Source organism: Bufo gargarizans, chromosome 2 (assembly GCF_014858855.1).
Source record: "Bufo gargarizans isolate SCDJY-AF-19 chromosome 2, ASM1485885v1, whole genome shotgun sequence".
Lineage (NCBI taxonomy): Eukaryota > Metazoa > Chordata > Amphibia > Anura > Bufonidae > Bufo > Bufo gargarizans.
Window position 1 is genome coordinate 49,082,318 of NC_058081.1, and position 14,002 is coordinate 49,096,319.

A 14,002-nucleotide genomic window follows, 5' to 3' on the forward strand; every position below is an offset into this window, starting at 1 on the left:
TAGGACATGTTCTATCTTTTGCGGAGCCGCGGACCGGAAGTTGGGGGCCAAAACCTAAAATTTTGAGGCCGCGCTCCGCAAATGCTAAAGCGGGGAGCATATAGTGTGCTCTCCGCTTCACGTCTGGGCCCATAGAGAATGAATGGGTCCGCACCCGTTCTGCAAAATTGCGGAACGGGTGCGAACCCTTTTGCGGACGTGTGAACAGACCCGCAGGCCGATATGAATTTTGCCTACATGCAGCCCATACAAGATGAGATACGGCCTCCAGCCTGGATACAAGATGAGATACGGGCCTCCTGCCGGTGGATACAAGATGAGATACGCCCTCTTAGCCTGGATACAAGATGAGATACGGGCCTCAGCCTGGATACAAGATGAGATACGGCCTCCAGCTGGATACAAGATGAGATACGGCCCTCCAGCCTGGATACAAGATTACGGCCTCTAGCCTAGGAGAAACGGCATCTAAGCCTGGATACAAGATGAGATACGGCCCTCATACCTGGATACAAGATAGATACCCCTGGATACAAGATAGATCGGCCTCCAGGTTGGATACAAAGATGAGATACGACCTCTACTCTGGATACAAGATGAGATACGGCCTCTAGCCTGGATACAAGATGAGATACGGCCTGTAGCCTGAATACAAGATAAGATACGGCCTCTAGTCTGGATACAAGATGAGATACGGCCTGTAGTCGGAATACAAGATGAGATACGGCCTCCAGCCTGGATACAAGATGAGATACAGCCTCCAGCCTAGCTACAAGATGAGATACAGCCTCCAGCCTGGATACAAGATGAGATACGGCCTCCAGCCTGGATACAAGATGAGATACGGCCTATAGCCTGAATACAAGATGAGATACGGCCTCCAGCCTGGATACAAGATGAGATACAGCCTATAGCCTGAATACAAGATGAGATACGGCATCTAGCCTGGATACAAGATGAGATACAGCCTATAGCCCGAATACAAGATGAGATACTGCCTCCAGCCTGGATACAAGATGAGATACAGCCTATAACCTGAATACCAGATGAGATACGGCCTCCAGCCTGGATACAAAATGAGAAACGGCCTCCAGCCTGGATTCAAGATGAGATTCGGCCTCTATCCTGGATACAAGATGAGATACGGCCTCTAGTCTGGATACAAGATGAGATACACCCTCTATCCTGGATGCAAGATGAGATACAGCCTCCAGCCTGGATACAAGATGAGATACAGCTGTCGGCCTCTATCCTAGATGCAAGATGAGATACGGCCTCCCGTCTGGATACAAGATGAGATACTGCCTCCCGTCTGGATACAAGATGAAATACGGCCTCTAGCCTGGATACAAGATGAGATACAGCCTCTAGTCTAGATACAAGATGAGATACGGCCTCTAGCCTGGATACAAGATGAGATACGGCCTCCAGCCTGGATACAAGATGAGATACAGCCTCCAGCCTGGATACAAGATGAGACACAGCCTCAAGCCTGGATACAAGATGAGATATGGCCTCCAGCCTGGATGCAAGATGAGATACGGCCTCTAGCCTGGGCATAAGATGATATGGGGCCTTTACCTTGGTGCAAGATGAGATACAGCCTCTAGCCTGGATACAAGATGAGATACCGCCTTTAGCCTGGATACAAGATGACATAGAGCCTCTATCCTCGATGCAAGATGAGATACGGCCTCTAGTTTGGATACAAGATGAGATACGACCTCCAGCCTGGATAGAAGATGAGATACGGCCTCCAGCAATGGATGCAAGATGTGATACAGCTTCTATCCTGGATGCAAGATGAGATACGGCCTCTAGCCTGGATACGAGATGAGATACAGCCTCTAGCCTGGATTCAAGATGAGACACTTCCTCTAGCCTGGATACAAGATGAGATACGGCCTCTAGCCTGGATACAAGATGAGATGTGGCCTCTAGCCTGGATGCAAGATGAGATACAGCGTCTAGCCTGGATACAAGATGAGATACAGCCTCCAGCCTGGATGCACGATGAGATGCGCCCTCTAGCCTGGATACAAGATGAGATACGGCCTCTAGCCTGGATACAAGATGAGATACAGCCTCTAGCCTGGATACACAATGAGATACGGCCTCTAGTCTGGATACAAGAAGAGATACGACCTCCAGCCTAAATACAAGATTAGATACAGCCTCTAGCCTGGATGCAAGATGATATACTGCCTCTAGCCTGAATACAACATGAGATACAGCCTCTAGCCTGAATACAACATGAGATACAGCCTCTAGCCTGGATACAAGATGAGATACAGCGTCTATCCTGGATACAAGATGAGATACGGCCTGTAGCCTGAATACAAGATAAGATACGGCCTCTAGTCTGGATACAAGATGAGATACGGCCTCTAGCCTTGATACAAGATGAGATACGGCCTCTAGCCTGGATGCAAGATGAGATACAGCCTCTAGCCTGGATGCAAGATGAGATACGGCCTCTAGTCTGGATACAAGATGAGATACGGCCTCCAGCCTAAATACAAGATTAGATACAGCCTCTAGCCTGGATGTAAGATGATATACTGCCTCTAGCCTGAATACAAGATGAGATACAGCCTCTAGCCTGAATACAACATGAGATACAGCGTCTAGCCTGGATACAAGATGAGATACAGCCTCTAGCCTGGATACAAGATGAAATACGCCCTCTAGCCTGGATAGAAGATGAGATACAGCCTCTAGCCTGGATACAAGATGAGATACGGCCTCTAGCCTGGATGCAAGATGAGATACAGCCTCTAGCCTGGATACAAGATGAGATACAGCCTCTAGCCTGGATACAAGATGAGATATGGCCTCTAGCCTGGATACACGATGAGATACGGCCTCTAGCCTGGATACACGATGAGATACAGCCTCTGGCCTGGATGCAAGATTATATACGCCCTCTAGTATCTCATCTTATATCCAGGCTAGAGGCTGTATCTCATCTTGTATCCACGCTAATAGCCTAGATACAAGATGAGATACGGCCTCTGTCCCGGATATAAGATGAGATTTGGCCTCTAGCCTTGATACAAAATAAGATACGGCCTCTAGCCTGGATACAAGATGAGATACGGCCTCTAGCCTGGATAAAATATGAGATACGGCCTCTAGCCTGGATAAAAGATGAGATACGGCCTCTAGCCTGGATACAAGATGAGATACGGCCTCTAGCCTGGATAAAAGATGAGATACAGCCTCTAGCCTGGATAAAAGATGAGATACGGCCTCTAGCCTGGATAAAAGATGAGATACGGCCTCTAGCCTGGATACAAGATGAGATACGGCCTCTAGCCTGGATACAAGATGAGATACGGCCTCTAGCCTGGATACAAGATGAGATACCAGCCTTTAGCCTGGATACAAGATGAGATAGAGCCTCTATCCTCGATGCAAGATGAGATATGGCCTCTAGCCTGGATAGAAGATGAGATACGGCCCCCAGCCTGGATTCAAGATGAGATACGGTAGGACATGGAGGCCTAGAGGTTCTGTATGGTATCCTGTAGTACTTTTGCCCACAGATGTTACAGCTGGGCCTGTAGATCCTGCAGACTCGTAGGTAGATCTTGCACACTGGTTGGTTGCTGAATCTGGTGTCCCATAAATGCTCAACTGGGGATAAATCTGGTGACTGAGTAGAAGTGTTGTAATGTGGAGGAGACGTTCCTGGGAAACCCTTGCTGTATGTGGGCGAGCATTATCCGGCTGAAAATGGCAGTTGGAAGTGGTGCCATGAGAGGAACACATGTGGCGGTAGGATCTCCTCCACATATCAGTGAGCCGTTATGGTCCCTCTGATCACCACTAGAGGTGACTGACTGTCATATATGATGGCTTCCCAGATCATCACACCAGCTGTTGGGGCAATTTGTCTCTCCACAGCAAAGGCAGGATTGAAGCACTCACCACGAGGCCTCCATACTGGAGCCCGACCATCGTGGGACTCCAAACAGAACCTGGATTCATCACTGAAGACAAAGTGGTTCCAGCCTGCAAAATGTCTTCTGGTGCATTATAGAGGCATGTCTACCAGATAACAGTCTGTCACCAAGAGGTGCACTACCCAAAAGTAGACTCTGAGAGCCATTTTTTTTAGGGCAGCACTTTTGCACCCTCTTGTGGCAGGACCCAGTGTCTAATCAGAACACACCCTTAGGGAGCATTCACACGACCGTGTGTAGCCCGTGCCCGTGCTGTGGACCGCAAATTGCGGCCCGCTAAGCACGGGCACCTGCCGTGTGGTAGCCATATAGGGATCGCGGCCTCATTCATTTGAATGGGTCCGCGACCCCTCCGTTCCGCAAAAAGATTGCGGAACCAGCACTCTGTGCTGCTTCCGTAAGGTTCCGTTCCGTGCTTCCGTTCTGCATCTCCGGATTTGCGGACCCATTGAAATGAATGGGTCCGCATCCGTGATGCACAAGGCACATGGAACGGTGCCCGTGCAGTGCGGATCTGCAATACGGGCACGGGCTTCACGCGGTCGTGTTAATGCTCCCTTGTTCAGTTACCTAAGTGGAGAACGACTTTTTGCAGCAATCTCACATTTCTATCAGCTTGCGGTATATTTTTGTTTGTAATGTGTGTAAATCACGGTGCGGTTATAATCCGGCACCCGGCGCCCCCACCGATCGGCTGGAAACAATTCAGTGGAAGAAACTGGAAGCTGTTTGCGGCCCTGTATGATTTCTATACTGCGGCTGCCGGTGGTTGTCGGGGGTGCCGGTGGTTGTCGGGGGTGTCGGTGGTTGTCGGGGGTGTCGGACCTCCACTGATCTGATGTGAGGATAGGCCATCGATATCTAATCCTGGGTGTACACGGCTGGATTATCCGCAGTGTCCCCTCTGCCAGTAATCTGACCCTGTAAAGATGGCACCGATCACCTGACCAATGAGTGCAATGATCTTCCAGCCTTTCTGGGCGGCAGGTCGCGGTGTGTGAACAATGGCGGAGATTTATCAAACTGGTGTAAAGCAGAACTGGTTGAGTTGCCCATAGCAACCAATCAGATTTCAGCTTTCATTTTTCCCAGCCTCTTTCTGATTGGTTGCTATGGGCAACTAAGCCAGTTCCTCTTTACACCAGTGACTCTGTAGGAGGAGGAGTGATCGCAGCAGCCATCGCTCGCCCCCGTACAGCGCTCACCTCCCCTCGTGAGCAGGAAGTCCCTCCCAGATATTGGCCTGCCCGTTGGCGCAGAGAACCCCTATAATTGTGCGGCTGCTTTTGTCATGGTGTTATTTGTACAGAAGGGGGGCACGGCTTGCCCGCCCTTGGTCACACTGGCATGGAAAATCAGTCCATGAACGTCATCCCTACGTTCCAGGCCTTAGAAGTGGATGGGAATGGACACAATGCGCTGTCATCCCGCGAGTCTCTACTTCCTAGTCCCGCAGTCTGCACAGCCAATCCCGTGCGGAGGCGGGTGCCTGCTGCGGCCTGTGATTGGCTGTGTCGTCTACCGTTTCCTGGAAGCAGAGACCAGCGGGGGCCCGTTAACCCTAAGGTTACCAGCGCCGTACATGTACTGCGCTGGTGCGATGTGTAAACATGGGGCCCGCTCGCACATGCAGCGGGCGTCATGGCCGGCGGATCTTTGCTGTTTCATACAGCAGAGACCTGCGGCTAATTACCATGACCAGCAATAATGCCGATCGCGGTAATTAAATACTTTAGATGCCGTGATCAAGTGAGATCATGGCACCTACATGCGCAAAAATCTTTGCCCCGTGTGACCAATCCAGGCATAGGTAGTTGCTCTAAATACTGGAACACGGACCGTGAGATACCGGACTGGCATCCTGCTTAGTGCGGGAGCGCACAGTGTCATTGGTTGCTATGACGCCGTGCGCTTCCTGCATCCGCCGCTGTACAGTGATGCACTAGTATGATCTATACGAGTGTATTACTGTACTGCGGCTGCAGCAGGAAGCGCACCGCGTCATAGCAACCAATGACACTGTGCGCTCCCGCACTAAGCAGGATGCCAGTCCGGTATCTCGCGGTCCGTGTTCCACGGACGTGTGAATGCAGCCTTACTGAGTAGGATAACAGTAGTCAAACTGCAATTCTTATTTTGGCCACCAGATGGCAGGCCAGGATAAGAAATGAGCTAAAGTGAGAAAAATAAGCTAATAATAAATTCCTGATAAACCCAAATAAAAAATTGAAAAATAATAATAATGTAATAGGCTCATATATGAGGCACATAATGATCACAAAAAAGTTAAAAAATATATAAAAAATATATAAAAGTTTAAATAACCCCCTTTACGTATAATTAAAAAATAAATACCTAAATAACAATAAATATAAACATCATGGGTATCACCGCGACCGAATATGCCCATACTATTAAAATAGAAAAAAGAAAATCCAATACGGCGAATGGCGTAACAGAAAAAAGGGACAAAATGGCCAATTTGCCATTTTTTCTTTGCTTCTCTTACCCAAAATAATGTAATAAAATGTGATCAAAAAGTCACGCACACTCCAAAATGGTATCAATAAAAAGTACAGATTGTTCCGCAAAATTTTTTCCCCTAAACAGCTGTAGGTCATCCGTTGAAAAGTCTTGGAAAATATTTTCAGGTCTCAGAACGGCAGTGGCGGGGATCGGTGGGGATCGGTGGGGATCGGCGGGGATTGGTGAGGATCGGCGAGGAGATTAGCGTTTCTTGGTGATCTCTATGACGATTGGCTCAAATGAAATTCGGATGTAGAATCCCCACCAAAAAGCTCATCTGTGTGAACGGGCGCTTAGACTCCAGAGGCTGGATGCTTGGTGAACACCCATAGGAACAGCTGACCTCGTGGCGCAACGGTAGCGCGTCTGACTCCAGATCAGAAGGTTGCGTGTTCAAATCACGTCGGGGTCAGGTTGAGATTTTTATTTTATTTTTTTCGACTGCAAGTTTTTATCATTATTTTATTGTGTTTTTCTGATTTCTTTTTTTTCTATAGAAAAGGGACAGGACTGCTATCGTGTAAACGACACATGACGGTACTGGTCACGTGACACACGTCAATACTATATTATACGTGTGGTCCTGACATCAGCATGGGCCTGTCTGCTTCAGCACTACAACTCCCAGCATGATAAAACCTTTTAAGGCATGCTGAGACTTGTAGTTGTACAACTGGTATGTGTGGTCAGGTCACCCTATGTATTCACAGTGTACACAGGCACCGTGCATCAGGTAGCGTGGCCGAGCGGTCTAAGGCGCTGGATTAAGGCTCCAGTCTCTTCGGGGGCGTGGGTTCGAATCCCACCGCTGCCAGTATTTTTTTTTATTCTATAAATTTGTAATTTCCCGTGTTTTTTTGCTTTTTATTATTTTTATTATATAGTTTCACATTCTACAGTTTTATGGCACCATGCTTCGCTCCCCTCCCCATATTTCAGAGCTGGGGCAATCAGATGGCAGCCACTTCCGCCCTTAGCAGTGCTGGCTTCTGCCCTTTCGTGACGTCACCGCACGCAGCGTCGGAAAGAGCTGAGATCCCGCCGGGTCTCGCGAGGATACAGCTGCAGAGCGAAACATGAGCAGCAGGGTGAGATGTGGTTTTTTGTGTGAACCTTCAGCTCAGTGCGTCCGGGGCTGGCAGGCATTGCTGTGACTTGTAGTTCTCCTGCGGCAGGTGCTTATGTGCACAGGCATAAGAAGTACATCAAGCCATCCAGCAGGGGGCGCCGTATGCTAGCCTTACTGTGCAGACTGGCCATTCAGGAGACCCGGAAAGCTGGGTGACAGCCATAGAGGAGGCGGTGGTGTTATAATGTGCCGTAATATCAGACGCTCACTCATCTTCTTATCCATCGCAGCCCTGGGACAATGAAGCCTCCGACACGTAAACGCGCGGCCCCTCGCCGCTACGACGCCCCCACTGCAGCTTCTGCGCCGAACCTCCGTCTGGTGTGGACGACCAGGGAAAAAAAAGAGCTTCTGCAGGGGCTGAGGTCGCAGATGAATGAAAAAACCCCAGAGGTGACCGTCCAGGGGCGCAGCGATGCGGAGGTAAGGTGGCGGCGGGCACTACGAGGCCTCGGAATACAGGCTGCCATAAACTGGGGGTAATGCAGACAAAACGGGTGGCCACCGGGCTCCATAGTCCTCAAGGGCCACATAGCAACTGCTACGTTTGCTGCCTTGGTGGTTATGCCCATTTTATGATGTGTCCTAAAGGGTCCTGTGCACAGGGGTTGTCTTCGTGGGTTCCAATTTTTTTGCCTATAGAAATTCTATTAATGGGGTTTGCCCAAAATTTGGATATTGACGACTTTTCCTCAGGATAGATCTGATATCAGTTTCAGATCGGTGGGGGTCTGACATCTGTGACCTCCCCCCTGCCCATGAAGAGCCCGCGGTGCTCCGATAAGAACTGAGACCTCTTCCTAGGCCATGTGATGTCATGTTCACTGTCCTCTGTGTATGATGTGTCAGGGAGTGATGTCATAGCTCAGGTGGATTGATGGGCGTGGCCTGACACTCAGCTCCTGCCTCCTATGGTCCAGAGATGGTGCCTAGGAGGTAGACGTGATTGAGAAATTACTATAGTGGATGGTCAGAATAGTCTCCCACCATTTAGAAAAAATAATCTGGACATGCCCTTTAAGGAGAATCCTCTTCTCTTTTTTTTTTTTTTTTTTAAAGGGGTTGTACATTTTCTGCTCTTCTAGGTGTCTTCTTACTTTGCATGGCTCCGTGGACGGGCCGCTCGTGAGGCGATGCAGATGGAATACGGAAGGTTGGTTCGTCAGAAGAAAATCCATGAGAATCAGGATCCAGCGGCCATTGAGGTAAATGTGGAGGAAAAGCGGCACATAAAGGTGTCATGGTCCCGCCCACTGTCCTCACTGGCTGGTCATAGGATCACCACTGGCCTCTGGTAGTCACTAATCATGAGACGAAACAAGAAAGGGCCATGGGAGGACAGCATACACTGTGTTGGGGCAGCCAGTCTGCTGCTGGCAGCTTCTGCGTGGGTGGGAGGTGATGTCACATGGCACCTCCCCTGAGGATGCTGGAGGGAGAAGCATCATGGGTATAATGGCTCACCGAGGTCTATGGATGTGCATCTTTCAAATCATTGCCTTGTTCAAGATCTCTGCTTGCTGCCAGTAATCCAGATCCAGTAAACCTGTACAGAGCTAATACTTCTCCCAGCTGAGAGTTTGTTACAGTTGTATCCAGTCTGAGCAATCCTCTCTGAACTCCTAGACTGATACATTGTAACAAAGGACATGAGATTTGTGCTGCTAATGTGTTCGGAGGATGGTCTAGACTGGATGCAACTGTAACAAACCCTCAGCTGTGAGAAGTATCAGTTCTGTAGAGGTTTTCAGCCTTTGACAGCGCACAAGAATAATTCCAATTCACTGACAGCAAGCAGAAATACTGAAAAATAAACGGTAAAGTGTATTGGGAAGCGACACCTCCCCTTTAATTAATCATTTTTTTATTTATTTTTTACATCGCAGTATAAGAGCGCACTTTTTTGGAAGGTACCGTAAATGTAATTTTTTTATTTTTGTGTCATAGTAAGTGGCATTTTTTTTTTTTTGTACTTTTAAAGGAAATCTGTCACCACATATCTCTCCTGATTCCAACATCTTTGTCCCCCTCCCGATTGGTACCCGGTTTTCAGAGAAATCTTAGACTTTGTGATATGCAAATGAGCTGTTTGGCACAACTAGGGCGTCGCCATTGCACCAAAAGCTCTGCTCTTATTGCTGCCTGACCCGTCTCCCCCAGCTGTGAGTGACAGGACCAGGCACCTCATGATCACATCTTTTTTTTCCAGTTCCACTGGGGCAGTGGACCGTCTGATGGCTGGTACAATACACTGCAGTACATATGTATTGCAGTGTATTTGTCTTAGGCCCTGCAGGGCAGGAAGGAGTTAATGCTATAATGACCAGAGTTTGTTATTACTGGATCGGAGCTGATCTTTCTTTTCTTCCTTCTCCCGGAAAGCTGTGGACGGATCTGGCGAGCAGGATCTGCAGCGCTACTGAAGACGCCATGACCGCTGCTTTTTCGCAGGTAAATTGTATTGCTCTGCAGCCATATGCAAAAGTTTAGGCACCCCTTGTCAAATGCCATGCATGGGGGATACTTGCTGTGGGGTAATGGAGAGGAAAGCCCGCTGACCTTTCATGGTCATTGTAAACCTGCATAGGGCCCCGAAAACGGCATGGTCAGTCAAGGAGAACATAAACGTGCTCGTGGCCCCTTCTTTGCTGTGTGCACCTTTTTACCTGCAGGTTATTATCCTTCAGCCTATGATTTATGCAGTCATTGATCTCCTGCGTTTGTAGGTGCTGACGATAGCGTCAACAGAACCCGTGACCCTTCGTCACTCAATTCCCTGCAAAGAACCTCCAGCGATACCTGGCCAGACATCATCCCCTTGTGAAAAAAGCCCTCAGCACAAAGGATCTTCAGAGGAGGAGCTTAGCTCTGCGGGGGAGGAGCCAACTACAGCTAATGGTGGTGATGGCTGGAACAGTTTGGACTTTGAGAAAATTTACAAATATCTTTCAAAAACTGTGAGGGGAGAGGCGCTTCCAAAGCTGTCTGATTTTGGTACGTAGTCTTGGAGGGTGAGATGGGTAAGATCATGTTCACCGTATGTCCTCCCATAATTCCATACACTAGCGGATCTGAGAGGGGTCCTTCTCTGTGTTGATCTGAAGTCCTAAATAGTACTAAAATGTCCACCGTTGGGTCCCCTGGCTGCCCTAGCTACCCATTGTGCTACAGTGGGGGTGATGGGTTTACATGGAGACCCCTCCCTCTCTCTAACCACTTGGATTCCGCAGTTGCTATTGACTGTGGCAGCTGAGGGGTTAAACAGCGGGATCAGAGGCCTCTCCATGCCCAGTCGGTGCACTGGCTCGTGGGGTGATGTGCTATTACTCCATGGTGCTTTAGGGGAAGGGGTTAGAACGAAGGGGAGGAGATCAATTACAAAAAGAGTCTCTCTCTCTTTGGAGGACCTGTCCTGCATTGGACAATGTGTAATACTTTATTTCCCCTGCGGTGGCGCTGCAGAGAAACTGAACACTTACTGGCACAGATTACAGCCGATCGCCACCAGCAGAACTGTGACTGCAGCTCTGGATGTGATTGGAGTAGAAGTGAAGTAATGACAGAAGTACTCCACGGTACATGTGATAGGTGGCGCCTCTATAGAGATCAGCGCCTCCTCTTAGGGTGGGTTCACGTCACATTTTTATGCCTCAGTTTGACGTATACACCACACCACGTTCTTGTACTTATACTGTAAAAAAGTAGATATATATTTTTTTCACAATGGAACTCTATGGTGAAAGTATGCCGCCATATGGCATCAGTCTGACGTATATGTTAAAAGGATGGGAAAAAACGTGATCTGAACCCAGCCTTAACCCCCGTTTCTCTCTTTAGAGTCTGCGGTCATCCTTCATCTCCTCCGCTGCATCCCGGACCAGTTCCAGCACCTGGACGCTCCGCACATCGGCCCCTACCTGTACGACACTTACACTTTCCTGACCACGGAGCTGGAATCCGGGCACACCGAGAGGGCAGAGTCACAAAGCGTATCTCAGACGCCAAACTGGAAGGAGCTGGGGTTCTGCCCGCTTAACCCCTTCATGATTCCTCTGGAAATGTTGAGGCATAAAGAAGAGCGAGTAACACCTCCGTGATGTCCGTGTCGCGCTCCGTACTGCCCCCATAGGTGGCACAGGGGCATGCTGGGAGCTGTGGTTGGGTATTTATGACGCTCCTCTGGTCGGGCAGCGGTCCGTACGTGTGTACATTTTTTTTTTTTTTTATTATTTCTCTATGGACCATATAAAAATTTATTTGCAATAAAAATAAATAGTTTTTGTGGTGTTTTTAGAGCCAGGATTGTGACGTCATAGATTTATTACACTGACCACTGGGGGTGGACGCTGAAGGTCCTCGCCCCCTGATCCCACCAAACACTTCCAGCTGCCATCTCTCTCTCTATGGCAGCTAGAATTGGGCAATGCTAGGGGCACCATTGCTATGGATGTAATAATGGTACCACACTCGCCAACAGTCCCAAATTTGCTGGAATGAGGGGCGGGCAGCAGTTTTATTTCCTCCAGGAGCTGCACGCGTTATGGAATCCGTGCGGATTCTCATGTGCAGTACCAGCAAGCTGTATGAGTTTACACAAATCTCGTGCACGTTGCAGATTGTTTCCAAATCTGCTGAAGGTCAATAATTTCACGCTTTTCCATAGAAGAGTAAGATCCGCGGCAAAACCGCATCAGATCCGCACCAAAAAAAAACCGCTGTCAGAAACAGTTTTTGGGTGTGGATATGCTGCAGAAACGCACATAAAACGGCACGTAAATTTGTGAGGACCTTATGTGTGTTCGGCAGCGATCGTCCAGGTGGCGATCGTCCCGGATATAAGCTCCCCTTCCCTCCATTGCCATGTACGAGCGGAGCGTTTCCTTGCCTCGTGCTGCATCGCGCAGGGAAAGGTCTGTTTGTTGTCAGCCGGTGATGTATCGGGCTTCACATGAGTATGCTAGGCAGAGACTTCTGCCTAGAGGGGCCCGGTGATGTATCAGGCTTCACATGAGTATGCTAGGCGGAGACTTCTGCCTAGCAGGGGCCCGGTGATGTATCAGGCTTCACATGAGTATGCTAGGCGGAGACTTCTGCCTAGCAGGGGCCCGGTGATGTATCAGGCTTCACATGAGTATGCTAGGCGGAGACTTCTGCCTAGCAGGGGCCCGGTGATGTATCAGGCTTCACATGAGTATGCTAGGCGGAGACTTCTGCCTAGCAGGGAGCCCGGTGACGTCATCGGCACAAATAGGCGGTGTACAGCGCTGTTCAGCTGTCACTAGTTCAAACACTCAACTATCTCCATCAGTCCAAGAAAGCTGAATGGTGCAGCAGTGCATGTGTGTGACCGCCGCACCATTCAAATGCCCCCAGCTGTGCCCCCCCTTTAGTAATGCCCACATTGTGCCCTCCTTTTAGTAGTTATGCCCACATTGCGCCCTCCTTTTAGTAGTTATGACCACATTGCGCCCTCCTTTTAGTAGTTATGCCCACATTGCGCCCTCCTTTTAGTAGTTATGCCCACATTGCGCCCTCCTTTTAGTAGTTGTGCCCACATTGCCCCCTCCTTTCAGTAGTTGTGCCCACATTGCGCCCTCCTTTTAGTAGTTGTGCCCACATTGCGCCCTCCTTTTAGTAGTTGTGCCCACATTGCGCCCTCCTTTTAGTAGTTGTGCCCACATTGCGCCCTCCTTTCAGTAGTTGTGCCCACATTGCGCCCTCCTTTCAGTAGTTGTGCCCACATTGCGCCCTCCTTTCAGTAGTTGTGCCCACATTGCGCCCTCCTTTTAGTAATGATGCCCACATTGCCCCCTCCTTTTAGTAGTTATGCCCGCATTGCCCCCTCCTTTTAGTAGTTATGCCCGCATTGCCCCCTCCTTTTAGTAGTTATGCCCGCATTGCCCCCTCCTTTTAGTAGTTATGCCCGCATTGCCCCCTCCTTTTAGTAGTTATGCCCGCATTGCCCCCTCCTTTTAGTAGTTATGCCCGCATTGCCCCCTCCTTTTAGTAGTTATGCCCGCATTGCGCCCTCCTTTTAGTAGTTATGCCCGCATTGCGCCCTCCTTTTAGTAGTTATGCCTGCATTGCGCCCTCCTTTTAGTAGTTATGCCCGCATTGCGCCCTCCTTTTAGTAGTTATGCCCGCATTGCGCCCTTCTTTTAGTAATGCCCGCATTGCGCCCTCCTTTTAGTAGTTATGCCCGCATTGCGCCCTCCTTTTAGTAGTTATGCCCGCATTGCGCCCTCCTTTTAGTAGTTATGCCCGCATTGCGCCCTCCTTTTAGTAGTTATGCCCGCATTGCGCCCTCCTTTTAGTAGTTATGCCCGCATTGCGCCCTCCTTTTAGTAGTTATGCCCGCATTGCCCCCTCCTTTTAGTAG

At 49.3% G+C, this 14,002-nt stretch overlaps 1 protein-coding gene and 2 non-coding genes across 3 annotated transcripts; all 3 read left to right on the forward strand.

Annotated features, from left to right (window-relative positions):
- The first annotated feature begins 6,834 nt into the window (after positions 1–6,834).
- TRNAW-CCA lies at positions 6,835–6,906 on the forward strand. The gene has a single exon. It is a non-coding gene; the product is annotated as a tRNA-Trp (tRNA).
- Positions 6,907–7,226: 320 nt separating this feature from the next.
- Positions 7,227–7,308, forward strand: TRNAL-AAG. The gene has a single exon. It is a non-coding gene; the product is annotated as a tRNA-Leu (tRNA).
- Positions 7,309–7,513: 205 nt separating this feature from the next.
- Positions 7,514–11,918, forward strand: SNAPC2 (small nuclear RNA activating complex polypeptide 2). Its single transcript, XM_044282871.1, has 6 exons — positions 7,514–7,582; positions 7,854–8,046; positions 8,709–8,828; positions 10,006–10,074; positions 10,350–10,617; positions 11,461–11,918. Exons 2-6 carry the CDS (start codon positions 7,864–7,866, stop codon positions 11,718–11,720), a joined length of 900 nt encoding a protein of 299 aa, XP_044138806.1. The 5' UTR covers positions 7,514–7,582; positions 7,854–7,863; the 3' UTR covers positions 11,721–11,918.
- The last annotated feature ends 2,084 nt before the right edge of the window (positions 11,919–14,002 follow it).